At 40.4% G+C, this 26,483-nt stretch overlaps 3 protein-coding genes and 1 pseudogene across 7 annotated transcripts in view; 1 reads left to right on the top strand and 3 right to left on the bottom strand.

Moving 5' to 3' along the window:
- Positions 1–401: 401 nt before the first annotated feature.
- Positions 402–3,929, bottom strand: LOC116603158 (somatostatin receptor type 4). Its single transcript, XM_032364226.2, has 2 exons — positions 2,992–3,929; positions 402–2,002 (listed from the first exon to the last, which is right to left on the bottom strand). The coding sequence occupies exon 2, from the start codon at positions 1,985–1,987 to the stop codon at positions 1,073–1,075; it is 915 nt and encodes a 304-aa protein (XP_032220117.1). The 5' UTR covers positions 1,988–2,002; positions 2,992–3,929; the 3' UTR covers positions 402–1,072.
- Positions 3,930–4,302: 373 nt separating this feature from the next.
- On the bottom strand, positions 4,303–12,259 carry LOC5519351 (high mobility group protein 20A). Its single transcript, XM_032364225.2, has 9 exons — positions 11,745–12,259; positions 10,911–11,020; positions 10,307–10,416; positions 9,089–9,295; positions 7,882–7,999; positions 7,608–7,657; positions 6,615–6,813; positions 5,001–5,355; positions 4,303–4,415 (listed from the first exon to the last, which is right to left on the bottom strand). Exons 1-9 carry the CDS (start codon positions 12,032–12,034, stop codon positions 4,385–4,387), a joined length of 1,470 nt encoding a protein of 489 aa, XP_032220116.1. The 5' UTR covers positions 12,035–12,259; the 3' UTR covers positions 4,303–4,384.
- A 193-nt stretch (positions 12,260–12,452) lies between these two features.
- The window catches only part of LOC5519352 (epidermal growth factor-like protein 8), a 47,984-nt gene continuing 33,953 nt past the window's right edge, over positions 12,453–26,483 (top strand). For 2 of the 5 annotated variants that reach the window (XM_032364227.2, XM_032364228.2), the window contains exons 1-6: positions 12,453–12,540; positions 14,004–14,465; positions 15,847–15,978; positions 17,317–17,432; positions 17,905–18,006; positions 18,327–18,391. In XM_032364227.2, coding sequence (XP_032220118.1) covers positions 14,245–14,465; positions 15,847–15,978; positions 17,317–17,432; positions 17,905–18,006; positions 18,327–18,391 — 636 coding nt within the window. In that variant the 5' untranslated portion in view covers positions 12,453–12,540; positions 14,004–14,244. Of the gene's footprint in view, positions 12,541–13,350; positions 13,422–14,003; positions 14,466–15,846; positions 15,979–17,316; positions 17,433–17,904; positions 18,007–18,326; positions 18,392–20,241; positions 20,307–26,483 lie in introns of those variants that run through there. The other 3 variants (XM_048731737.1, XM_048731739.1, XM_048731738.1) reach the window with 2 other exon arrangements.
- LOC116603162 lies at positions 20,555–26,456 on the bottom strand (annotated as a pseudogene).

Below are 26,483 nucleotides of genomic sequence, written 5' to 3' on the forward strand. Positions count from 1 at the left end.
TTATTTATACTCTGGCTATAACGATCATGACTATTTGGGTATTTTTGTTGATTCGTTTTGATTGTCCAATATTCTAGTGAAATACAGCCAGGCTGCAATTCCAAAAAGGTTCTGTCCCGGTCGTGTTCTAACGTTGTCAATCAAACAGCTTTTACCAATAAACGCATGCAGTTTGCATAGAGAAAAAACATTCTAGGCGGTTAGATTGTTTGAGTAGCAATGGTGAATCGCCTAATATAAAGGACCTTTTGGCCATCATGAAGCACTTGCTCGGGTGTAAAATTAGTGGAAAAGATCTTTAACTGCTTCTAAATACACAAAGTGTGAAAATTAGACTCACCTATCATGATTATTATAACTTTCCAGATTGTTACAATTTTCCCAATACTCAAGTCGTGATATTCATCGAGCCATTTATTTTATTATATTATGTCTCGGTTGATAGGAAAGCAGTAATTTCTCATAAGCTGATTGTGTTTACCCTAGTGTCTTACAACATAAAACTTCGAAATTGTCCTTTCCTAGGCAAACCGTTTTTAAGTTAAAGGAGCTATCCGGATTGCGCCTTTAACCGGTTGCGCACTTGAAAACTGTGCTATTCGGGCAGCTTAATTTACTACTGAACTTTTCATCTATCTATGAACTATCCGGGTTTTGCGCATGTGATAGCTATTCGGGTTGCGTACTTGGCCACTGAGCTATCCGGGTCACACACTTGACCACTGAGCTATCCGGGTTGCACACTTGACCACTGAACTATCCAGGTTGCCTACTTGACCACTGGACTATCCGGGTCACACACTTGACCACTAAACTATCCGGGTTGCACACTTGACCACTGAACTATCCGGGTTGCGTACTTGGCCACTGAACTATCTGGATTACGTACTTGACCACTGAACTATCCGTATTGCGTATTGACCGCTGAACTATCTGGATTACGTACGTGACCACTGAGCTATCCGTATTGCTTATTGACCACTGAACTATCTGGATTACGTACTTGACCACTGAACTATTTGGGTTGCACACTTGACCACTGAACTTTCCCTTTTTACACGTCACCAACAATTTAAGAGGTATCTGTTTTTTGCTCAGTTGAAATTCCCGGAATTTGTATTTCCCTAGTTCGTTGTTGTTGCACTTTGCAACTCGAAAAAACTGCTTGAAAAGAACTCCTGTACTGGCGCAGTCGCCAACCATAGATAAACGGGTGCATTGCCGAGTTTACATATAACATCAGTATGGATACTAATCGTGCGTTGATCAGCCTCTCTTCATTACACGCCGTACAAAAAGACAACAAAACTATGATAAGCAAGTAAGGAGTGAGTGTCAATACTAATAGCAGACCTACGATACTAACAGTACCAACCAGTCGCTTCTCAATATGATATCTCTGCATTTCTGCAGCTTGGTTTGGGGTTGTGCGTTGCTTTTTGAGCCCACGGTGGATTGCAAAGTAGGCCAGTGGCACAGTTGCCAATGGTAACAGGTGATGTAATAAGATATCCGCAAGGTTGTACGCTTTGATATCGACTTCCGCATACTGTACGAAACTGAATACCGACGAGTAGAGGAGTATCGTTAATGATGTAATGACGGCGGCTCTGAAGGTCACGTGATTTCTGTGGAAGATTGGGCAAGTAATGGAGAGAAATCGTTCAAACGTCAGCACCACGACCAGCAGAACTTGTGAAGTGTACGTCATCATACCACTAACCGAGAGGTATGAGCGCACGCCATGGTACTCGAGTTCTCCGGTTTCAAATGCTCTCAATGTGATCGTTGCATAATAGCTCATGGAGAGTGCTCCGATAGAGAGATCTGCCACAGCTAAGGCGCCTAGGTAACCACTCGATGGCTTTCGTAGGCAGTGGAGTGGGTTCTTGATAATAACAACCAACAGGAGGCTATTGGTTGTTATGGCTGTAATTGACACAATGATTGACACGATGCCAGTTACAAGAAAAGTGACGTCAGACATGGTGTTTAGTAGCTTCTGAAAGCAAAAGCAGACGTTTCTCGATTTCTTTAACACGTAGTTTTTTAACTGATTCTACTGCCAATCTATATACACCTATTTCAATAAACGTTGTCAGTGGGAAAGGCGAATGGCAATTGGCAAATAGCAGTTATAAGACCAATTACTACTTAAAGTTATAATTATTTGTAAGAATAAAGATGAAAAATAATATAATCGCAGAAATCATCCACATTTATCCTGCATTCAGTAGAAATTTGACGTGTTCCGTGGTATTTTTCTATCTTAGAACTGCCATTTGACAATCGGCATTCGCCATTTGCACTGACAAGATATTTTTAATAGGTATATGTGAATAGGGCAAATCATAAGGAATTACCCCCACCCCCCCCCCCCCCCCCCCCCTCCCCTCCCGTCAATAGGCGCAATATCGCGATCAACACTTTGGGGGAAACAGGGTTACGCCACGAGTTTCCAATGGGCGACGTATTCAGCGAAAAGGCGAAAGCTAGACAGTGGCACCTTTAAATGGTTTAGTGGCTAATGTAAATATGTAATAATGTAAGAGTCTCAAGGCGCCAAAGGGTATCATGCACCAACTTCAGATGCGCAATTTGGACATAATTCATATAGCGCTGATCATGAATCTACAATAAAGATTAAATCTTTTGTAATCTCGCATTAAGTGCGTCGAATAATACCAAACAGATTAATATTTAGTAAGAAGGTGAGTTTGAAGATAAACTGAAAATATTTCAATGACACGCACTATTTTATTTCAACTAGGCGAACGTGGGCATTGTAAGATCTTTTTACCCTCGTTCTCACTCTGAGAGTGAGAAAACAAAAAACAATCCAAACTAAAACTTAAGTAAAGACAAAACATCATTATGAATGAAAAGCCTAGTTTTAGCAGAGACGTTGAACGTGCTTTCATGCATCTGTACCAAACTAGTAGAAGTATATCTTGTTGTTTTTCTGTAATTGTTAAAATCGTCATTTCTTACCTTTTCGCGTGTTGATGCTTTATGCGAATTCACGACTTGACAGTAACTTAAGTCAAGGCAGGTTTTCTTGTTTATCTATAAGGCATATCTAATTTGCAAAGCGGAATAAAATCAGGTGGTAGGAACCAATTGCCAATCAAAACTACAGTGAAAAGCAAGAGTCTTGAATCGCCATTTGAAAATGAAGAAAAGGTAATAAAACGCACAAAAAAACTGATTAAATGTCTATATACCATGCGATTCTGTTTACATTGTGCCATATGCTGGTGCTAAAAGTGACACTAACTTGACAACGATCCTCAATCAATCTGAGCTTAAGACCCACGCGATAACAATATGCGCAAAAAGAAGTAAACAAATACTAGTTTCTTGGGCTGACTGAAGGTTTTTCGATCTGCCCCTTAACGGGTTTTACATAAAAAAACTATTCTTAATGTTGTGACCTAAAGCCTATTTTTATTAGGGGAGTTGGAGGGAGTAGGCAAAAGATGCTGAAGGCGAGCGGAAAAGGAATGATAGGAAAGCGTTCCTGTTTCTCTTATCCGCATCCGTCTGCTGCGCTTAAGAATCGGTTCGGTTGTCCGCTTGTCATGTAAGACATCAAGTTGGACTGACCTCATATACGCAAAATGGAGTGGTTTGCAACTACAGTTTTTTTTATGATTTTGTACCAAACCCCAAAAACTGCGATTTCATTTGCACGTTGCGTCGCGCCTCGCCGACTATAAATATCTAATTTTTATTTCAGAATTTGCAAACTAGAATCATTGGTGAATATCGCCAAAGATCAGATCGATCGCACGCTTTGAAAGGGCTACTAAACGGGTTTCAATTTGAAGGAATTTTTTAAAACAATTACCCGCGAGAGGCCTTAAGTTCGCGTAGAAATCAACTGAACCCTAGCGGAGACAGAACGGTGTAAAACAATCCATCAGTATATCTGGTTCTGATGACAAATAAATTGCGCGCACCCTTCCCATGTTGAGTGAGGCGGTGAGCAGTTTACATTCGCAGTTCAAGGGATGGGATGACGTATGAGATAATAAGTGATGAAAGGTGAAACTTCAGCTAACATAACGGATTCTAAACGGAATTTATTCGGATTTATTAGTCTGCCAAGCATTGGGTAAACTTTTTTACTGTTTGCAGCTTTTTTGTCGTACCGTACGGGAACTCGGTACAACGGTTCACACACTACTTCTCTATCGTCTTGTTTTGGCACGGCAATGATACGCGCGAGGTATATTTTTAGGCTAGAACCTCCATAAACCGACCGAATAGGGACAACCAGACCATTATGATGCACACCTGTTAAACTGTACATTATATATGTTTCATTTATACACCAATTTAACAAAAATATTACAACTATCTTTTACGGTTGCCTTCGTTCTCATGTTGGGTCGAGCTCTTTGTCACCTTCCCTGGTGGGAAAGAAATATACACTAGTAAAAAAAGTCCCTACACAGTTTTGGTGGTCGTTTACAAAATAACTACTGTCATGGTAAATGTCCTGTACATGTGTCACGCTAAATGCTCTGGCCAAGTGTCGCGTTCGCACAAGGGTTGATCACGCAAATGTCACCTCAAGTAGTGGTCACGCCAAGTTTCGGTCACGCAAAGTGCTTGTCACAGAGTTTGTTAATCACGTCAAGTATTTGTCACGCAAAATATCACTCAAGATAAAAGTCACGTGAAATCACGCCAGCTATAGTCACATTAGTACAAAAATGCAGTCATGCAAATACCTGGTAACGCAATGCTTACTAGGTCACGCAAACAGCTGGTCACAAAACGCTCACGCCACTCAAAGAGCTATTTACACAATACGCAATGCTCATGTCACGCACTAATAATTCCACCAAAAGAGCTGTTCTTGCAATGCTTATGTCACGCAAACAGTTGGCCAGACGATGTTTATGTCACGCAATGTTTATGTCACGTAATGTTTATGCAACGCAATGTTTATTTCACGCAATGCTGTCACACAAAGAGCTGGGTATACTTACGACTGGAAGCAGAGTCTTGACACGATGTCCCTAACGCTACTTATTAACGTATCATTCTCCTGCGGCGAGTCGAGTATGACCGAGTATAGCTTGGTCATGTACGTATCTATACTTTCCATTGACGGCACCTCGTGACTCTGGGGTAACGGTAAATCCTGGAACCCTTGAGTGAGGACCGCCCGGATCGAGTCTAGGTGTTGTTGTAGGAGCCCGTTGGTGTTACGCTGTGTGTTGGTCTCGATACTGATTTTCTCAATCGCTTGTTTCATATTCTCGATGTGTTTCATAAGCATGCCGTTTTGCTCCTCGTATTCTGTTGCTGTCTTGCGCAGTTGACGAAGTTCCGTCTCTCTGTCTATGAAACCATGGAAGTAAGCGTCAACATTGGACGCGGTAACTTATCCAGTTTTTCACACGGTAGGGCAAAATCGCCCTATCGTGCTAATCATTTGATAAATGAATCGATGAATATCAAGAACTATTATCGGACTATGTATTATCTTTTAGGAAAAACGCGGAATAAGTGCCTCCCCCGATAAAGGCCTCGATTACGGGGAGATTCGCTTATTCGGGGTGGGGGTGGGGGGGGGGGGAGGGGGAGGCACATTTTATCTAGACAAAAACGTTTTTTGATATAAGCCCAAAATAATTGGCTCACCTGGGACATGAAAAAAAGCGCATCGCCCCTTATTCAAACAATTACAGTACACCTCACCACTTTTGGTATAAATGAAATTGTTATTAGGGACCGATCGTTATTTACGTCCACGGGGGGGGGGGGGGGGGGGGGGCGGTGGTTTTAGCGGGGAGGGGGGGGGGTATTTGGAATGCAGTTTCTTAGGGCGGGGGTATTTTTTATTTCTTATACCCAGAAGGGGGGGGGGGGTGTAATTTTTACCTTCTTCTCCGTGATATTTCGATTGCGCGATCGATGAGCAAATTTCAAACTATCGCCAATTAGTACTAATGTACCTAATATCACCTTCGAAAGGGATCCCACGCATGACTTTTTTATTCTACATTTCGAAACTTCTCCGATCGGGTGTTCATTGCCGTGATCGATCAGACAATTTGTTGCGAGTGCAGAAATACCAGCTCCACTCACGTAGAACCCATCTTGTGCTGTGGAGGTCATTACTGGACTTCAAAGCATACACACATGCATGAAAAAACCTGTTTAACCCTGCAGGCCATTGTCATTAAATATACAATTCAATTGCTTTCCCACAATTGGATACGTACTTGCTTATTTCATTTGTAGGCAGTGGCCTACTCGAAAGCACTTTAACCTGTTAACTCCTTTGGCCACTGGACACGATACAAAAAAACTAATGTAATCCTCTTTCTCTAAATTTTGTAAAATAGAATAGTCGTGTGAAATAAAATTGGGGGGAGGGGGCAAATTTCATGATTAGATTTTTTTATTTATTTTTTTTTTTGGGGGGGGGGGGTAAAAATTTCAATCTTGGATTTATCCAGAAAACCACCCCCTTTCCCCAGTGGACATAAATAACGATCGGTCCCTTAGTTGTAGAGTGAGGGTATTCTATATTCTATAAGTAGTAGTTAGTAGATGTGACAGTATGTAAACAAATGATTTTCAGCTAATCTTACGTTTATTGTGGTTGAGGAACTCTTCTGTGAAGATCGGAACGTTGAATCCAGGGAGGTCTTCTTCGTCATCTTCCGGCACTTGAAGTTTACCGCTGACAGTTTGGAGATGCTTGCGGCCGTAGATATGCTCGCGCTTGTTGTGCAGGTTGTTGAAGTACTGGTTACAGGGCTTGCAATACAGGTCATCCTCCTCACAAAGCTAAAGTAAGGCCATCAAATGCATAGCTGTCAACTCTCCCGCATTAGGTGGGAGTCTTAAGATTTTGAACCTTTTCTCAAGCTTAATTTTCTTGAAAATACCCATACATTTTCTGTATTCTCCCACATTAGCTATCTTGGTACTTCTGATACATTCACTTTATTTTTTTAAGGTTTTTTCCTAAAGCAAAGTTGACAGCTATGCAAATGTATGAACAATATGGAGGTTCAGACAGTGGTGGTGCATTTTCTGTATTCTCCCACATTAGCTATCTTGGTGCTTCTGATACATTCACTGTATTTTCTCAAGATTTTTCCTAAAGCAAGGTTGACAGCTATGCAAATGTATGAACAATATGGAGGTTCAGACAGTGGTGGTGCTGATGGAGATGATGATGGTCATGGTGGTAGTAGTGGTATGGCAATAGAAGCAGTGGCAGCAATGTAAATTGTGCAGGTTGCATGCAGACACCTAGAGGGAGTCTAGGGTATATGGGTAACACCCTTGGCTGCCATGACAAGGGTTATTTCATATTGTAGCACCTGAGTGTGAGCCCCCCTCATCAGATCCTGAGCATGTAAATTGTTTGTTGAAATATTGACTACAAGTTTCTCAATGAAGAGAACTGACTGGAAGACTCAAAATACAGCACCATTAAGAGTGTACATGAAAGGTGGCAATATAGAAAGTACAGTGTAGTCCGAGAGAGGGCTGCATACAATATTAAAGATACAGCACCACTGTAACTGCATTCTAATGCTATGGTAAATATCTATCTGAATTAAAGGACTAACCTCTATTCCATTTCCATTGGTAGTGCTATAGCCATCTGACATCTCAATACCTAGAACCAGATGGTCACGAATTACTGTATTCATTGATTCAATTATTTCGGGACTTCCCTCACTTTAATATATTTACATAACACTAAAAAAGAACAAAAAAGTGAAAAAAGGGGCAGGAAAACAGACAAAAGGCCCAATCCAGGCCAACCCAGAAAACTTTAACGAGTGCTGAGTGCTGATTTCTGCACCATGCCCACAAAAAGGGATGGGCAGACACACTCACTTTTTCTCTTCCTTTCAATTTGCTTTTTGACAAAGCTTTTGTATGCATCTGTTTTCTGATAATTCTCCAGTTCAATGATGTATCGCTCCTTGTCTCTCTCAGCGTCATCAAGATATCTCTAGAAAACAATAAACATTCATTAGTGTTACAGTTAGTTACAGGTTTGCTTTAGATATAATTATGATAATAATGACCTCACCAAAAAACCTTGTTTTTTATAAGACCTATTTGCTAGTTTATTTGACTAGAAAAATATAAATGTGAGAAATAGTCAATAACAAAAAAGCCACACACATGTAGCAAAATATTTTAAGGGTAACCACACCTTAAAATACAGTATAAATGAAGGTAACCAGGCAAGTTCCCAGGCTGAGAGGGGGGGGGGGGGTGTGCAGTCATACATACCTGTCAACCTCCGAAAATCTCAAGGCTTGAGAATTTTTAGGGGGAGGGGTGGGGTATATTCATTTTTTTGGGAGGAGGGTGGGTTTAACCTTGCAGGCTAAAAACCCCTCACGAACAAATCCACTTTTAGATCTCACGAGGGTGTTAGATAAATTGTGCTACGCAAGGGAATTATTGTTCAAATAATTTAATAGAAAATAGGCAAAATGACAATTTTCTATATAATAATCTTTCGGAAGCGATAAAAATAGCTAAAAAGAGGGAGATTTGGTGCTCAACGCGGGAGAAGGGGTCCAAAATCTTGAGACTCCTGCCTAATGCGGGAGAGTTGACAGGTATGAGTCATAGGTGAAAAAGCATATTATTTAAAGATTCCTTATAAATAAGAAATGATCCACTTTTTGGCCGCCTGTGTACGCGCCTGGTAACCACACCTCAGAATACAGTATTTAAAGAGCCCAAACAGATATCTTTATTTGTAGACAGTCACAAATCAGCAAATCACAAATAGAGGTTCAGAATTGAATGTAAAGAAAACCTAATCATGCATTACACTAACTTGTTTTTACAAGATTAAAAAAAGTTTTTGCTTGTACAGTGGCCAGCAGCCACTGTACCAGTAACTCAGCAAACAACAGATTTGGTTACTTTTGCACTATTGAAAACATCGAAGCTACCTTATTTGAATAAAAGATGCAAGGTTTCATTATACAGTATTTGTATGCACTGTGCTGACACAACTTAAGGTTTAGGGCTCGCCATAAAAAGGTGCCACTAATCTAATTATATGACTATTTCTGACCTGTTTATCATCTTGCGACATCTTGCTCCATTCAGCACCTAGTATTTTGGTAACTTCAGGGAATGGAAGCTCAGGGTGTTCGGAGCGCACCTTCTCTCGCTGCTCATTTAGGAACTGCACATAGCCTGTAAGGGGGGCCTTAGGTGCATTTGTATCTCTCAATGTTTTCCTTCTGCGCTTGCCTTTAGGCCATCCACCCTTTTTCTTCTGTACCAATAAATACGGTAACTGTTATTTACTATTTGATTAATGGGGCTCCCAAGGTTTTTTTTTTCAAGTTTTCATTTGTTGCTTTTGTATGTGTTGCCTATTACATATAAGCCAAACATGACTCATGTCAGGGGGTAAGTAGAGGAATCACGAATCATTAAACAAGCAATTATCAAATATTTTGTATGAGACCGGATGTCATGTTTTAGCACAAGGAAATTCAATTTCATAAACCAGAGTGCAACAATTTTCCTGCTTTTATAAACCACATTGAGCAAATTTTGGCCTTTTCAGAATAAAACCCCTCTCCTCTATCAGGGATATACAATATATTAGAAAAATATATAGATATCATATTAAAAACAAACAAAAAAGGAAACTGATTTTGGCAGAGAACTGTAGGGAAAGGAGTCACAGATCACTTAAACATGGCTTCTGGAATTACGCAGAAAAAAACTCAAAATTACGCGGGATTTTTGGCTAAATTACGCGGAAAATCAATCATTACGCGCTAAATTACGCGGGATTTTGCGATACATTTTTCTTTAAAAATCAAAATTTTGAGGGATTCTTTACTGAATTACGCTCTAAATTACACGGAATATCAACTGTTACGCCCAAACAACATTTTGTACTGAAGGAAAGCATGAAAAAACTTGAAAACGGTTATTTTTTTGCATGAAAATATATTAGGCGAGTTTTCATTGGCTCCCAGCCACCAGCCAATTAAAAAAGGTATTTTATTATTAGTCCTAGGCCTTCGTGGTTTAGCAAAGAACGCCTAGTCATTTTATTTGCTTTTTATCAGCTCTGCAATTAAATGTTTTGTCTTTCAAAATTTAGCCAAATTACGCGGGATTAAGCGGAAATTTGTGGATTACGCGGAAAAAGCCAAATTACGCGCTTCCGCACAAGCGCGTAATTCCAGAAGCCCTGCTTAAAGAAACTTACTGGAAAAAGAATTTATTATTAAATATTATTTATTGGCCTACCCATTTTTTGACTTACCACAGCTTTTTGGACAGGTTCCTGGGGGGAGGGGGAGGCATGAGGATCTTCATGACAAACTGAATCCCCTCCATACCCCCCTTCACTTTCCCCGCCACTCAAAATCTCAACTAAAACAAGACACCATAATGATTTTTAGATTTCTGAGTATTCAGATCACATGCAATTTTGACAGGGATTTTGTGAAACATCAAAACACACAGGCTAGACAGACATATTTACTTGACATTAAAGAAAATGACTTCTGTAGAGTAGAATATTTTCTTTTGTAATGACAAGTAAATATCAAGAATACAGAGGGAACTGGTTGTAAGTAGGCATCAATCATTTGATTAAGAGGTTTGAGTGGTATGCCATCTTTTACCAATGACGAAGGAGGTACTGAGTCATGTCCAGAAATCAACCATTCCCTGATTCTTTCCCTAAGGACACTGAATCCCTCTGCAGGACCTGCCTAAGTGCAATGATAGATTGCAGATTGTGAAGAGATATTAAGCGGGCAAGGAGGCCCAGGCACAAGGGCCTGAGGCCCAAGGATGATAAAGGACTCATACCCCAGTTTGCAACATGAGTATCCAACATTACTGTACCTGATTGTACTCACCTTGTGACAGGTCGGAGACAAAATCTGCTTCAGATGTCGGTAAGTTTTGGTTCCTCTGAGGAGTATGGAAGGTTGAAGGAGAGACATGGTGTGCTGTTGTGAACCGAAGGCTGTTAAAAATATAAGATTAAATTTTTTTATTGCTCCGCCTTTGCATATTTTTTAAACTAGCAGGACAAAGACAGAAGTTAAAATCCTACTTGGAGGGGGAAGAAATAAATACAACCTCTTTTGTATGGTTTTATATTTTAGTGTTTGTTTGGGAGAATTTCAAAATACATATTCCTCAAAACTTCTATATTACGGACCTCAAAGAAGGAAACCTCTATGTAACAGACACTATTAGATTCTATTTCATCGGGCCCTTAGCCAGGATTTTGAGCGGGGTGGTTCGTTTTTTCCATTTCAGCAGACCAAATTTCCGGTATACCCTCCCCCTCGCCTTATTACATTAGGCAATCAATACTTCAAATAAATTCAATCTTGTATTTTTAAAAAATGTTGTATTTTTAAAAAATGTTATTAATAGGGTGCTTTTAAACATATAACGATAATAATAAAGATAATAATTTAAAAAAAAAGTTTTTTTAAAGTCATCTTAAAGACATATTGATGTGCACGGTAATCCAGCCAAACGTTTTAAAATATTTCTTGTTTGCTCTGAGCGGACCTTCAAGCCAGGTAGGGGGACTCGTCCGAACCCCTGAAACCCCCCCCCCCCTCCCCCCTGGCTACGGGCCTGTTCATAAAATATATGGAAGAAGCATCTAGTAAAGTGAACCCCTCAAAAAATCAATTTAATACAGCTAGAAGGTGTTTCTCTGGGTATCTTACCTTCCATCAACTCCGACTGTGGCGACTGCGAGCTCATGTTCCCCTTTACTAACATCCACAGCATCGAAACTCGACAGAGAAAAGCCAGAGAGCGAAGTTACCGTTGTATGTCCGTCCAAGCCGGGAGTTAGAACTGCTAGTCCAGTAGTTGTCAAACTTACACGTTCTCCAGAAGACGTAGAAATGACTGTATTTGGGTCCAAAACGTGAGCAAGTTCGGCGGCAGTGGTTGAAACCACACCATTCTCTAATCCATGATCATGCAGACTGGCTTCATCGCCTAAATCCATGCTAAACGAGATTCATTGGTATTGCAGAAACTTTTTCAGAGAACAGGAAGTGAAAATGTTTGAGACTTTCGAACGGAAGTGATTCGCCGATGGAGTTTTTTAGAGGGGGGTTCGAGCTTTTCGTCTTCGAAATACGGCTACTTCAAAATGGCGAGCGAGCAATGTGTGCTACCACCCTCGAGGGTCTTACAAACCACATTCCCGGATGTTAGATTAAATGTCCCGAATATGTCAAATATATCTTGTTTGTTCTAGATACTTATTTGTGGATATTAAAATGAAAAATACATTTTTTTAAATAAATTCAAGTAGCTTCGAAAAAAGGTAAATAAAAAAGGATATTTTCGGTACAAAAATACAAATGGTGGGTTTCCTGTGCTACATTTGTCAGAGAGGGAGTAAGTAGATGTTTACACATTCCCGGATATTGGCGCGGAATACAAAGAAGAGAATGCGAGACGAGAAAACTCCAAGTCTAACAAAGGTGGAAAATTCATATCCTGAAGGTAGGTTTATGTTGGTTTACGTGTTTTTTTTCTTCGAGAAAAGATTTGTGTAGTCTAGCTGCTCCAAAAGGACTTGATAGTTGTGTATTTATTAAAGAAGTTAGATATCTCTAAGTGTTAGATCACACATCGCTAATGGCAGTTCTCATCGATGGTTCGGTTTATCCGTTTCTTTTTGGTGTTTGCCAGTGTTTTACACATAGCTGTCAACTCATCCGCTGTAGGCGGGTACATAAGATTTTGGACCTCGTCACAAGCCTAAAGTTTTTGTGAGAATGTTCATACATTCTCTTTATTCACCCGCATTGGCTCTATTGGGTTTGTCTCACATTCTTGTATTTAACCCTATTTCACAAGATTTCTGTCCAAATTGGGTTGACAGCTATGTTTACAAGACTTTATTCTGGCCACCACCTCCTGTATCTTGAAATGGGTAGGTGGGTGGGGGTGGGTGGGTAGGTGGTTGGGTGGGGGTGGGTGGGTGTAGGGCACATGTTCACCTCTATTCCCCACCCCCACCCCCAGTGTCTAATAGAAATTGTAGCTAGGGGTGGATGTGCCAGGGATGTGCTGTAAAAACAATGATTTTCCACATCCAGCAGAGATTAGTGCCCCTATATACATGGCACATTATCTCCAGACCCTAATATATACCAACTTCAAAAATCATAGTCAGTGCAATTTGCAAGTGGCAGTACCACAATCAAAGAGCACCATGGGTCTTGTTATATTTTAATCAAATGGAGGAGAATATGGATAAATTATCGATTTATGGCAATGTGATTTTTTTTGTTAAGGATTATGCAGTTCCCTGCCAGCCATCGTTAGTACCAGTTTAAGATCCCTTATTGAAGTTTATGGGCTATTATCACAGCGTCGAGGTATAATCAGCGTCTAGCACCCCATTGTGTCTAAATAAAGCGCATGCGCAGTACAACAAGGCACACGCCCCTTGTCGACTGGCAAAAAGAGCGGGAAAGTATACAGATTTGCCAGTACAAAGGCAACCCGAAAATCGTTATCAAAAAACGCCAAAAGTGGAGAAAGATACTCAAAAGTCACACTTTTATCTTTGTTTTAGTTTTACCGGATGCATTTTTTCGAATTAGAGATGTGAACATTTTTATTTATTTTTTCTGAACAAAAATGTTAGCGTAGGTTAGCGAATGGTGGTGTGCTGTGTTTTATGGTGTTGTGCTGTGTTTTATGTTGCAAGTCTTGATTGTCGCCAACTTCTTGACTTGTGGGCTTTTCCAATTTACGATTTTTGCGGGTTGCCTGTGTTGTGTTTACGGGACCTGCGCTTGCCGCTAGCCGCCAGATAATAAGGGCACTTGACTCTGGCACCAAGGGATGGTATATCGACCTTCCTTGAAATTGCCAAATAGAAAACCCTTTAAAACCTTCAACGATCCAAAGTCCGCCATACTTTTTGATAACGATAATGATTATTTTTTTTATAGGTCTCTCCTCTTCAAGATGTAGAATGTTGGCCGAGGGTATTTTGTGTCTGTTTAACCGGCAAGTGTTCTATATCAATTGCGACCGTCGGTTGTATGTAACGGAGGCTAGACAGTCGGTAATTTGCAACATAAACATTGGCTCCCTCACGGCCCTGGCGAAGCGATAGAGAGCTCATCAGGTCTTTCACGATGACGAGCGTAGGGATAATCTACACACACCAGCCTTGATGACGGGATTAGAATGCTTAGCAGGCCTCTGGACGCCAATCATTTAATGCATTTACTTCAGCGAGTTAATTCCGTTCGCATAACACAGACATTGAACGCGAAGAGAGAGAGAGGAAATCCGCGCGTCAAAATGGGAGCTCTTGTTTCTAACGTGAGCTTCTTGTTGGGGAGCTTACTGGCGTTCTGTTGCTTGTGGGATGCTCTGTCAGAGACTAGAGGAATACCGGGGCCTGGGTTAGTACATATCTTTACCTAATATTGCCATCAAAAGATAAGAGGCATGTTTACGTGTCATCGAAGTTGAGGACGACATGACAATCTTCGTAGAACATCGGTTTTTCATTTAGAATACACCAAAAACTGGAATTCGACTCTGCCAAATTTTCGTCTTAAATAAGACTTCTTCAGGGCAGACTTAATTTTTTTTTTAAGTTGATGAGCTTGTAGAAACCTTCCTTCATCAGTCCTCGGGAAAATCGATACGAATAAATACAAGAAGCTCAGATAGTCGTGTTCGTGAACCAGAAGAACGAATAAAATACACCAAAAACTTGAATTCGACGCTGCCAAATTTTCGTCTTTAATAAGACTTCTTCAGGGCAGACGTTGAGACAACTGCTATCTTACAAATTTTTATATTTTGTGTAAATCGGACACAAAGCGGGTTAGTGGATTTGTTGTCATGTCATCACTTGAAATCTCTTAGTACATTTCTGGGGGTAATAAATAAAAACGTAACGCAACGTGTCTACAAAAAAACGGACTCTAATTTTAGCTCAACGCAACAGAAAAATATCATTTTATATATCATTTTTAAGTGGTTCGATTAAACATTATCCGCAAAAGTTGTTGCAAAACTGCTTTTATCGATTTGCTGAATTCCGGCACGCACAAAATACACTCTCTTTTTTGTAAGAACCTCCATGCATTACCTTGCTCATATATCTTAAAAGTGCAAAAGGTAGAATGTGCGCTGTGCTGTTGAGCATTGTTTGCGTGGCAAATAATACTAGGCCACGTTTGGATAAAGGCCAATGCCTTACAATAAAGGCCAATGCCTTACAATTGCTTTTAAATATTCGAGACAAAACCCACGACATACGATAACTAACAAGATCTAATCTTCCGGGAGGCCATCTGCAGGGGCGGTAGTGGAATCCTCTCAGGCAAATCCGTGCGAGGGAGAAATCCCATTAGATCTCACTTTTTCTTATAAGAACCCTTTTTAATCGAGACTGAGATTCCAAGAACGAGGCTCAGATAACAGCAAAATATTGTTTTTTTAGTGCGATGCCTTCTAAAAATCAAATTGTGTTCATTATGATAGCCTTCTGTCTTTAATAATATTTTTGTATTTTTCAGTTGTGTAATGCGAAAATATGAACAGTCTTGCCTCAACTGAAAATTAGACGTTCTTATAAAAATAAAGGGTATCCATTATTGGGATATAATGATGAATGATATAATAATGATCACCTGATCAACAAGCTAGTCACAATGAATTATAGTAGACGGAATTGTTCTTGCAGCAATATCAAAAGACAGTGGGGATATTTTCACAGCCAGGCATTGGTCTTTCCAATCTTCAGTGAGAAGTAATGTCTTTTTTATTTAGGTTGAATGTCTGCGTTAAGAAGAAAACAGATACTCGAGTTTTTTACGAGTTTCGACCGTACAGTAAAGCTGTTTACAAGCCGTTCCTGCATAGATGCGCCTTCAATCCATTCAAGTTGTGCTCAAGTTACCGGTAGGTCAAATCTCGACCAGACGTCTCTCAGCCCCATCTAGTGTTGACGATTTTTCCCCAAGGGGAGAGGAGTGGTGGGTTCATTTGTAGTCCCAAGGAGGGAGGGGGCGTTACAAGGAGGTTTGCGGGGGGTACTCAAATAAACCCAAAATGCCTAAGGGAAACCCAATGCGAACCGTCCAGGGAGAAAAAACAGTTACAATCCTGAGTAGATGTCCCCAGGGAACTCTTAGTCAATTACTTAATTTTATACGGAGTGTTATCCGATTTTGAGTAATCGGTATTAACGTATTACTCAAATAAGCACCCCGGGACTTATTAAATTGTTCGACCCTCAGGCCTTCGGCGCTTATTCGCGGGAGGTGCTTAAAGGCTGAAGTATTTTTTTTTTTCTTTTAATATCAACCTTATACTACTACGACAGTTTCTCTGTATCTTCATCATTATAACAACCTGGAGTAGCCTTTTTAATAAACCTCCACCCATTTATTATTCGTCTCTCGCTCCAGTGCTTTCTTAGAATCCCATGGCTTTATAATAGTTCTTTTCCTCAGTCACATAAAACCGCGAGGGCGCTTGTTCGAGTGAATACTGTACATTATGTTCTTAAAATGTGTCATTGCAAATTGGCTTACAAAAAATACAAAGCAATTGAAAGTGTGTTTTACCTTGAAAAATATTCCCGCCGGTGCATTTTGCGAGTACTGCACAAGTGGTATTTCGCCAACAATGCTCAATTTCAAAATGACTGATATCAGACCCAGGGCCTAAATTAACGGCTAGGTTTTCTAGTTAGGCGCCAAGCTTTTAAAGTTGTTCCTTATTTGTTTAAAGTGGATTCTATATTTAACAATTAAATTTATAAATAAATTTTTACATTTTTACTTCCTTCCTATGAAGGTTTTAGAATTCATGAGCAGAGTACAACTTCACAACATTACTTTTTGTACCAAGAATTTATCATATTACAATAATGAAAAAATAATGTTAAACAGTTAATTCACTAAAGCCCCTTGGGACATATTCTTGTTTAGTGCTCTAAACCCCCACGTTAATCCCACACTTTCCCTATCATATTTATCATATTACAATAATGGAAAATTAATGTATTGTTTGCCTAAAGTTTAACCGTAATTTCTGATAAATCTCGCACGCAGACCTAGATTTTCCGCAAAGCATAGGAGAGAGTCAGACTTACAGGATATATCAGTCCGGATTGTGTGTTTATGTCGTTTATGACTCTATGCCATGTCTTGGAATGTATGACTGTCGTGTCTTGGATTGTGCGACTATCATGTCATTCAGTATCGAGCAGCTGATTGTATCTTTGTTTCTCAGGACTTTGTTCCAGTTAGCGCACAAGAAAGTGAAAAAGACGGAGGTCTTGACTCGCACGTACTATGATTGTTGCGCGGGTTGGCTTAGGCACCTCGATCACTCCCACTGCACAATTCGTAAGTCACGTGACCTTTTGATGGAGCGGTCCGCAATTAATTTACATTATTTTCTTGTTCGTTTTCGGATTTAGGCCTGGGCCGAGCTGGCCCCGCGCCCCTCCCCCTATTCTCAGACATTTGGCTTAAAGATAACAAGTAATATAAGGAAATACACGGAAGATCATTGAATCGCCCCCCTTTCTTGAAGCACTTGCTTTGGCCCCCCTTTTTAGAGCTCATGAATTCGCACCCTCCCCCTGCGGAGCGCATTATCCAAGATGGCGGTCGTGGTATGCGAACTCCTTTCGGGGTTTGTGCCGGAAAACTATCAAAGCCTACAGGTAGGCTATATCGAATTTTGCCATATCAAGGGTCCGATGTGGCTTTTTAGTATGAAATCTCCTCACAAGACAATGACCGGTAAAAAAAGCGAAGTGTTGCTACGATTTGTAGCGCGAGTGTGGTTAATACATGTTCTTCCTCCATTTAGCAATTTGTGATCCACCATGCTTAAATGGTGGGAGATGTAAGGCTCCGAACACGTGTGCCTGCCTACCAGGATGGACTGGCAACGACTGCAGTCAACAAGCCGGTGAGAACGCACCGATGTTCTTCACCTAGAATATGTACGTGCATGGCGCGCGCCTTATTCTATTAAGCCACGTGCAAACGTTGCCAACATCAGTCAGCATTGCTGCTTCCACTACGCTCAGTTAGCCACAAGTCATGAAATGTTGCGGTCTGCTCCACAACACCTCCCAACCTGAGTTCAAGCAGCGCCAGGGCCAGCGTCTCGAGCCTTTCGCCAGCAATGTTTGACACTGTCTGCACGGGGCTTTCCGTACCTTATAGCCAGAGATTCGTCGACACCTATTTTTGTCCTGGTTTTTACGAGTTTTTGTTGTTCGACAGCTTGCGAAGATTGCGGTGACCGCTGGATCGCTGCCGTGGACGCGAGATTACAAATATTAGAAAAGGTATTAAAGAGGCGTTGACTGTAAGGTTCGAGAAAAGTTGGAAATTGGCTGAAAAACCAAAATTTTGTTACTTTGCCTGAATGAAGTATATTATATGACTGATCGATTGACCCAATAATTATTTTTTCTTAAGAATTATTTTTTTCCCTGAGCGACCATTTTTTCAAACACCACTTTTTTGACTGCCAAAATCGAAAAATCAGCATTTTTTAAAAATCGTTAAAAAATTAAGAAAAAGACTGAAACAAACGACGTTTATTCTGATGACTAACCTATGTAAGTACATTTGAAAGAAGTAAGATTTAAAAGGATGGATCAGAATTTGATACCATGAATCACCAAGATATATAACCTATTTTATCATATATCTACATAGCATGCGACTATGCTCCGTTTCGACGGCTATATCTCGAGTAGTTGAGGGTGTCTCCTTTATTTTCTGAAAGTCCTGAAGTTGGGGAAGTTTGTGATTTAAAAATACCCGCGGGCAACTATATTGTCGGAAGAGGAATATGTCTCAAAAATACCCAAAGTGTAAGTTTTGCTGGAAAGTGATCTGCCAAATTTGGACGATAAAGGACTGGAAGCGAGTCTTGATATTTCCTTCCCCATAATAAACAAAAACAAAAAGACATCAACAAATATTTTAGACCACGTTTGGGCAACATTTTTTTTTTAGAAATACTTTCAAAATACCTCAGAAATTCAACTTTTCGCAAAAATGTTATCTGGTATCACGGATCACGTATCACTTCGATAACTGAATTATTAACATTATATGATATGTCACATTGGCGGATCTAAAGAGGCATATCCTTGGATGAGGGGTGAACTATCCTAGAAGAAATTTAAAAAAAAAATTACCTAGGGTAAATTGATGCATTTCAGCATTTTATATCTTCTATACCGACTGTATGACAAATAAAATAAAACGTTATTTTTATGTCATCAATCTATCCGCAATGGACCTCCAGCAGGTAATTTTTATTGATTGCATATCATAACGACAACAAAAGCCGTCTTTCTTACACTGATAAATATGAAGAGAATGAAATATGAAGAGAATGTTTCACTCACTGGCGAAAGCAAACCGTAACCATAAAATGGCGAAAAAGAGAAATAAAGGCTTTTATTTAAAAATAAAAAATAACAATTTTTAGAGAGGCCTTAAAATGATGAGGGCGGGGAAGGGAAACATTTGTATTGTTTACTTTGCTTTACAGGGGCACTTGTTCAAAAATGCAATAATTGCATCAGAGTAGACTACCTTGCCCTTCCTTTAACGCTTAAAGCCATGTGACTTGCTATTGAACGTAGCTGAGTAATTTTTACACTAGCTACGTCGGCTTCTGTTAAACCGCAAAGGTTTGTTCCAGAAAACAGCACGGGGTGGTTGATCTGCTACAGTGCCTCGAGCAAGTTTGATTGGACTTCAGATTGCATTTGCGCAAAGTCTTCAGCTTCGTCGTCTGACTCGGTTGTCCCACCTACTATTTTCTTCGCTGCCATTCTAGAAAAGAAGGAAGTAATTTGTTGAGGACGGAGAAACTCCTCAACGCCAAACACGCGCCAGCCATCGTCATCTCGTTCTATTAAGCCACGTGCAAACGTTGCCAACATCAGTCAGCATTGCTGCTTCCACTACGCTCAGTTAGCCACAAGTCATGAAATGTTGCGGTCTGCTCCACAACACCTCCCAACCTGAGTTCAAGCAGCGCCAGGGCCAGCGTCTCGAGCCTTTCGCCAGCAATGTTTGACACTGTCTGCACGGGGCTTTCCGTACCTTATAGCCAGAGATTCGTCGACACCTATTTTTGTCCTGGTTTTTACGAGTTTTTGTTGTTCGACAGCTTGCGAAGATTGCGGTGACCGCTGGATCGCTGCCGTGGACGCGAGATTACAAATATTAGAAAAGGTATTAAAGAGGCGTTGACTGTAAGGTTCGAGAAAAGTTGGAAATTGGCTGAAAAACCAAAATTTTGTTACTTTGCCTGAATGAAGTATATTATATGACTGATCGATTGACCCAATAATTATTTTTTCTTAAGAATTATTTTTTTCCCTGAGCGACCATTTTTTCAAACACCACTTTTTTGACTGCCAAAATCGAAAAATCAGCATTTTTTAAAAATCGTTAAAAAATTAAGAAAAAGACTGAAACAAACGACGTTTATTCTGATGACTAACCTATGTAAGTACATTTGAAAGAAGTAAGATTTAAAAGGATGGATCAGAATTTGATACCATGAATCACCAAGATATATAACCTATTTTATCATATATCTACATAGCATGCGACTATGCTCCGTTTCGACGGCTATATCTCGAGTAGTTGAGGGTGTCTCCTTTATTTTCTGAAAGTCCTGAAGTTGGGGAAGTTTGTGATTTAAAAATACCCGCGGGCAACTATATTGTCGGAAGAGGAATATGTCTCAAAAATACCCAAAGTGTAAGTTTTGCTGGAAAGTGATCTGCCAAATTTGGACGATAAAGGACTGGAAGCGAGTCTTGATATTTCCTTCCCCATAATAAACAAAAACAAAAAGACATCAACAAATATTTTAGACCACGTTTGGGCAACATTTTTTTTTTAGAAATACTTTCAAAATACCTCAGAAATTCAACTTTTCGCAAAAATGTTATCTGGTATCACGGATCACGTATCACTTCGATAACTGAATTATTAACATTATATGATATGTCACATTGGCGGATCTAAAGAGGCATATCCTTGGATGAGGGGTGAACTATCCTAGAAGAAATTTAAAAAAAAAATTACCTAGGGTAAATTGATGCATTTCAGCATTTTATATCTTCTATACCGACTGTATGACAAATAAAATAAAACGTTATTTTTATGTCATCAATCTATCCGCAATGGACCTCCAGCAGGTAATTTTTATTGATTGCATATCATAACGACAACAAAAGCCGTCTTTCTTACACTGATAAATATGAAGAGAATGAAATATGAAGAGAATGTTTCACTCACTGGCGAAAGCAAACCGTAACCATAAAATGGCGAAAAAGAGAAATAAAGGCTTTTATTTAAAAATAAAAAATAACAATTTTTAGAGAGGCCTTAAAATGATGAGGGCGGGGAAGGGAAACATTTGTATTGTTTACTTTGCTTTACAGGGGCACTTGTTCAAAAATGCAATAATTGCATCAGAGTAGACTACCTTGCCCTTCCTTTAACGCTTAAAGCCATGTGACTTGCTATTGAACGTAGCTGAGTAATTTTTACACTAGCTACGTCGGCTTCTGTTAAACCGCAAAGGTTTGTTCCAGAAAACAGCACGGGGTGGTTGATCTGCTACAGTGCCTCGAGCAAGTTTGATTGGACTTCAGATTGCATTTGCGCAAAGTCTTCAGCTTCGTCGTCTGACTCGGTTGTCCCACCTACTATTTTCTTCGCTGCCATTCTAGAAAAGAAGGAAGTAATTTGTTGAGGACGGAGAAACTCCTCAACGCCAAACACGCGCCAGCCATCGTCATCTCGAAGATGACGCATTTCCTTAGCAACATCTTCCGGATTTGCTTTTACCCCTGATCTCTCTCTATGTTTAAATCTCTTCTCTAGAAAGGTCTTCTGTTTGGTGGTGAAACGCTGAGTGCGTGTATTTTTTACGTCTCGACTCGCCCATCCTTCTGTCATTGTAGATGCTCTTGACCCGGCATCTGGGGCCGTCGCGGTCATTAGCACGGCTCCACCTGCCTCTAATCGCTTGGCATAGCCAAGCTTTGCTTGGTCTAGCAGGGGAAGGCTTCTTTCTTGGTGGAATACGTGTTGACCATACATCAGGTGTTGATCAAGGCGGCCGTGGGTCATATAACTCTTCATGCAGCCATACTCGGTACACTGAAACAGAGGGTTGTTAGTGTGTTCGACTGTGTCTTGGGGGTCTTCAGTACCTACTTCACCTTCTGCCGCACCGCTTGAGGGTGGCTTCTTTGCTTGGCGCTTGATGACTGGCACAAAGTCACCAAATCCTGGAGCAGAAGTTATCCATTCGAACTGCCTTTCGCCTGGAAATTCTAAAGTATCAAATGACATCAACTTAAACAATTATTATGTTTTTATCCTAAGGTGTATATACAATGTTTGAGAACATTATTATCTATGATAAATTATACAATGATGAGAGGATCTGTTGTTGTGTCTCTTCTCTCAATGCTGTTTTGCTGAAAATGTACCTATCGCTGTGAAAAGATGCTAAATCCTGACCCTCATGTTTACCCCGAAAAGAGCTCCATGCCTGGAATTCTTCATCGCCAACACCGTACGCTTTGAAGGCTCTCACGCCAGCTGATGACATCACGAAGTTAGAGAGACTGCTGATTCCACTCCACTTAATAGCAGTGCTGTTGATTGGTCCATGACTGTAACCACTGTATGACTGTCCTGTAGCCCCGACTCGACTATATGGATGAACGTTTGTGCAACCATCTCACCATCTCTCTTGGACTGACAAACTGTCACGTGCCATGATATTCCCTTCTTACCAAAGAATTCGGACTGCGTCTCCCTGTATTGCGCTGGTAAGTACTTCATTGCGAAGTCTTGGTATACCAACACTTCGTCATCTTGTCACCCCTCCACGGCGTCTGCCCTGGCTGTATCTTGATGTAACATGCGTAGCTGGTGTGCCTTCCAAGAAAGGATTGCGTCGCAAGATGCTTTGGACAAAAACAGGGCGTCATCCCGCACATCATCTGGGAGATTTGTCGAGTGTACTAGGGCCACAACTAAATCTAAACACTAAGAAAATAAACAATTTTCCTCACGGGAGAATTTAGCAGTTCTAGTACCGAAAGGACCTTTTTATTTGATACCCATTGTCGTACATTGCAGGCTTAGAACTGCCATGCGCTCCGAAAGTATTTTTCTAATAACTGTTTATTAGTCATGGTTATTTTGCAAGTTAATGCAAATATGCTCGCCATCTTTTTGCAATGAATATGTGTGTTTGCTTACAGATTTCAAGGTCTCACAATTGTCGCAAAGCTGATCATGGGTGTGATGGCATTTACAGCCGAAACACTCCTTCTTGGGGTCACTCAGTGCACTCAGTGCGATAGAACAGTGGATCTGAGGATATTCAATGTGTAATTATTGTGTTATTGTTTTATACAATACGTGATTTATAGATTCGTATGCATACTGAAAACGTTCGGAAACAAAGTCCCCCGTTTACTCGTGATTACCTTGTAATCGCTCTTGATGTACTGTTTTAGGTGTCTTAGGTTGTCTTTTAGGCTACGAACACTCGCATCATCAGCACCATGCTGGAGAAGAGTTTCTAAAATGGACACGAGGTCATCAAATCCACGTCCACTTTCAGGATTTACTTTTTCCCTGCTTTTCGGTTTCTTGTGGAAGTGAGAGTCCAGCACCGATTTCTCGTTGATATCATCTTGCAGCGGTAAACTCATATCGGGTGAGTCTTGGAATTTGCTGCTTTACATCTGCGAAGCTTACTTTGCTGGCCACCAGACTGAGTAACCGACGTCTAGTCTCCGGATCTTCTGCCAGCTTATAAGACTCCACGACGGCAAGCAGCAGATCGTTGTCAGTGGATGTCTGCAAGAGTCGGCTACTATCCCTTTGCTCGTCACTGCCTTCCATAGATCTACTGGGGAATTCGGGGCCACAGTCTTGATGACCTCTGCGATTATTTGGCTTGTTTTGCTGGCGTGGTGGCGTTTTGTGTTTTAGCAGGTGCATTCTCCCACTGGATTTTCATCATAGATCCTAGAGGCCCTAGACAGCTTTCCTCCATAAAGAAGACTGGGGAGAGGCAATTCAGTAGGTGCTTGAGCTGCTGCTAGTGGTCTAATACAAGTCGTCTTGCGATGATGAAGGTTGGTACAACGAAGTGTCAGGACTTAGTACCAGTCTGTCGAGATCCTGAGCCAGTGCCTCGGCATCAGGCTCACCTAGGGTGTCGTTCTCATTGCTTCCCTCTACATCACCCTACAACGCAATCAAATCAAGTGATTCGTAAACAGCATCCACTGCAAGTATTTGCCACACCCACCTAACCCGGTGCTAAGAAAAATCTAATCACGGGCGCATACAGTTAAGTCTAAATGGTCGAAAATAAGGTCCAAATCCAAGAAAAGTAAAACATAATTTGAGTTATTAGGGAGTTCGTGAAGTTCGACCTTACCCCCACAAAGCTTTGTGCAGCAAGAAAAAAAATCGTTCGAGCAGGAAAAAAAAATCGCTCACCCATCCCATCACTTTTCTACTGGTCCGTCCCTAAAAAAAACACAAAACTCGCACGGCAAAATAACAGAAACGACGGTGGGTGGTGAAATATTACACCTTCATGTCTCACCAGTTTACTTCCGGTCGATTACGTAACAATCTCCGATGATTTTTAACGAAAAAACCGAAAAATATTTTAAAAATCTAAAGCAGTGAGTCTTTTGAAAGTTTCTTTGAGGAATGTGACTGATAATTTAAAGCGGATAGCCTGGTGAATAGCGTGTATTCTAATAGATTTTTTGTCTCTTGTCGGTCGGCCCTCTCCGAAGTAAACTGGTGACAATACCATACGCGCTGTAACGATAACAATAATAATATTACTTTATTATATCGTCTCAAGTCTTCTAGCATTAAAAAGTTTTCTTATCGGGAAGACATAAAAGATATAAACTGAAATTTGTATACAGTCTCGCAGAGTATTGTTTCCAATTATTTCGGTGCGGATAAAAAGACATGCGGACACTCACGCACTGTGCATACCTCTATCACTTGATCTCGCGATAACTTCTCACGACACTGCCGGCAAATCGCTAAAAAGATAATAATATTTTATCTTGGTCTTGGTTTTCTTTAATCGTGTTCTACATATTTGTCACGTACCTGATCCGATAGTTAATAACCTTCCTGTGAGTTTAAAGATACATTGAGAGAGATGCTTATTAACAGAGCGATCAGCTGTATGGTGTTTGGAAGGGTGTGCAGAGACTGTCTCTGGAACACAGCATTGTTTGTTTCGTCCCCGCCATCCAAGGCCATAGCTGTTTCGATGCTTTGGGCACACCGAAAAGCTCAATGACTCGAACCCCTCAAAGAAACCTAAGATAAACAGTCCTTTTAAAACTTGGTAAAATGCCGTAGCCGTGCAAATGCAGACCCTTACCTGCTCTCAGCAGTATCAGTTCTTTCTCTGAAGACACATTCTCTCTTCGGAGCTTCACCATTTTCAAGTGAGCAGCAACATCGCGCCAGCATTCACTTAGTGCGCAGAATTCACTTATTGTTTTGCCCTTTACGGTAATAGAACCGCAATCCGTACCCGTGCCCTCGCCAATACCGCACTTAGACGTTATTTTTTTAAAGCGATTACATGCTATATTCTATGTCCTCTTACTACTAGTTGTGTAATGTTTGTGTAATGAGTGCGCACGTGGGCGTTTAGAAGAGACGACAGGAGCCCTCTGAGGGAGGGGCTGGATGTGAAATCGACGCTGAATTGATGTTATTAAACAAGAGAGGAAATGGATTTTTAGTTCGCTTTTTTCGTAATTACACGATATAAGCGAGCTTTTATTCAGGTATTTGATAATCATACAGCTAGATACGCCATACATTTAGGTATTATTTGCAAATAACTCGGTTAAGCACTATCTTCAAATAGTCGGTTTTCAAGCGTAATATTTCAAAAAATAATTTCTTTTATACCCAAGCGTAGTTTAAAGTAGCTGTCAATGTCTTCTCTGCTTTTGTTTTTTAAGGGAAGGAAATATTGAGACTCTCTACCAGTCCTTTCTCGTCCAAATTGGTCCAAAATTCTTGCAAAACTTAAACTTTGGAATTTTTAAGACATATTCCTTTTCCGACAATATAGTTGCCCGCGGGGATTTTTATATCAAAAACTTCCCCAACTTCAGGACTTTCATAAGTAGATTAATAAGTAGATTATGAGAACTTTAATAAGTAGATTATGAGAACACCCGCTACTCGAGATATAGCCGTCGAAACGGAGCATAGTCGCATGCTTTGTAAATATACGATAAAATAGGTTATATATCTTGGTGATTCATGGTATAAAATTTTGATCCTTCCTTTTAAATCTTG

Source organism: Nematostella vectensis, chromosome 8 (assembly GCF_932526225.1).
Source record: "Nematostella vectensis chromosome 8, jaNemVect1.1, whole genome shotgun sequence".
Taxonomy (NCBI): domain Eukaryota; kingdom Metazoa; phylum Cnidaria; class Anthozoa; order Actiniaria; family Edwardsiidae; genus Nematostella; species Nematostella vectensis.

Coding starts and splice junctions, on each gene's coding strand:
- LOC116603158 (XM_032364226.2), bottom strand. CDS start 1,987: ATGTCTGACGTCACTTTTCTTGTAACTGGCATCGTGTCAATCATTGTG.
- LOC5519351 (XM_032364225.2), bottom strand. CDS start 12,034: ATGGATTTAGGCGATGAAGCCAGTCTGCATGATCATGGATTAGAGAAT. Junction 9,296..10,306: donor AACCTGTCCAAAAAGCTGTG/GTAAGTCAAAAA, acceptor TTATTGGTACAG/AAGAAAAAGGGTGGATGGCC. Junction 4,416..5,000: donor TCAAGACTCTGCTTCCAGTC/GTAAGTATACCC, acceptor CTTTCCCACCAG/GGAAGGTGACAAAGAGCTCG.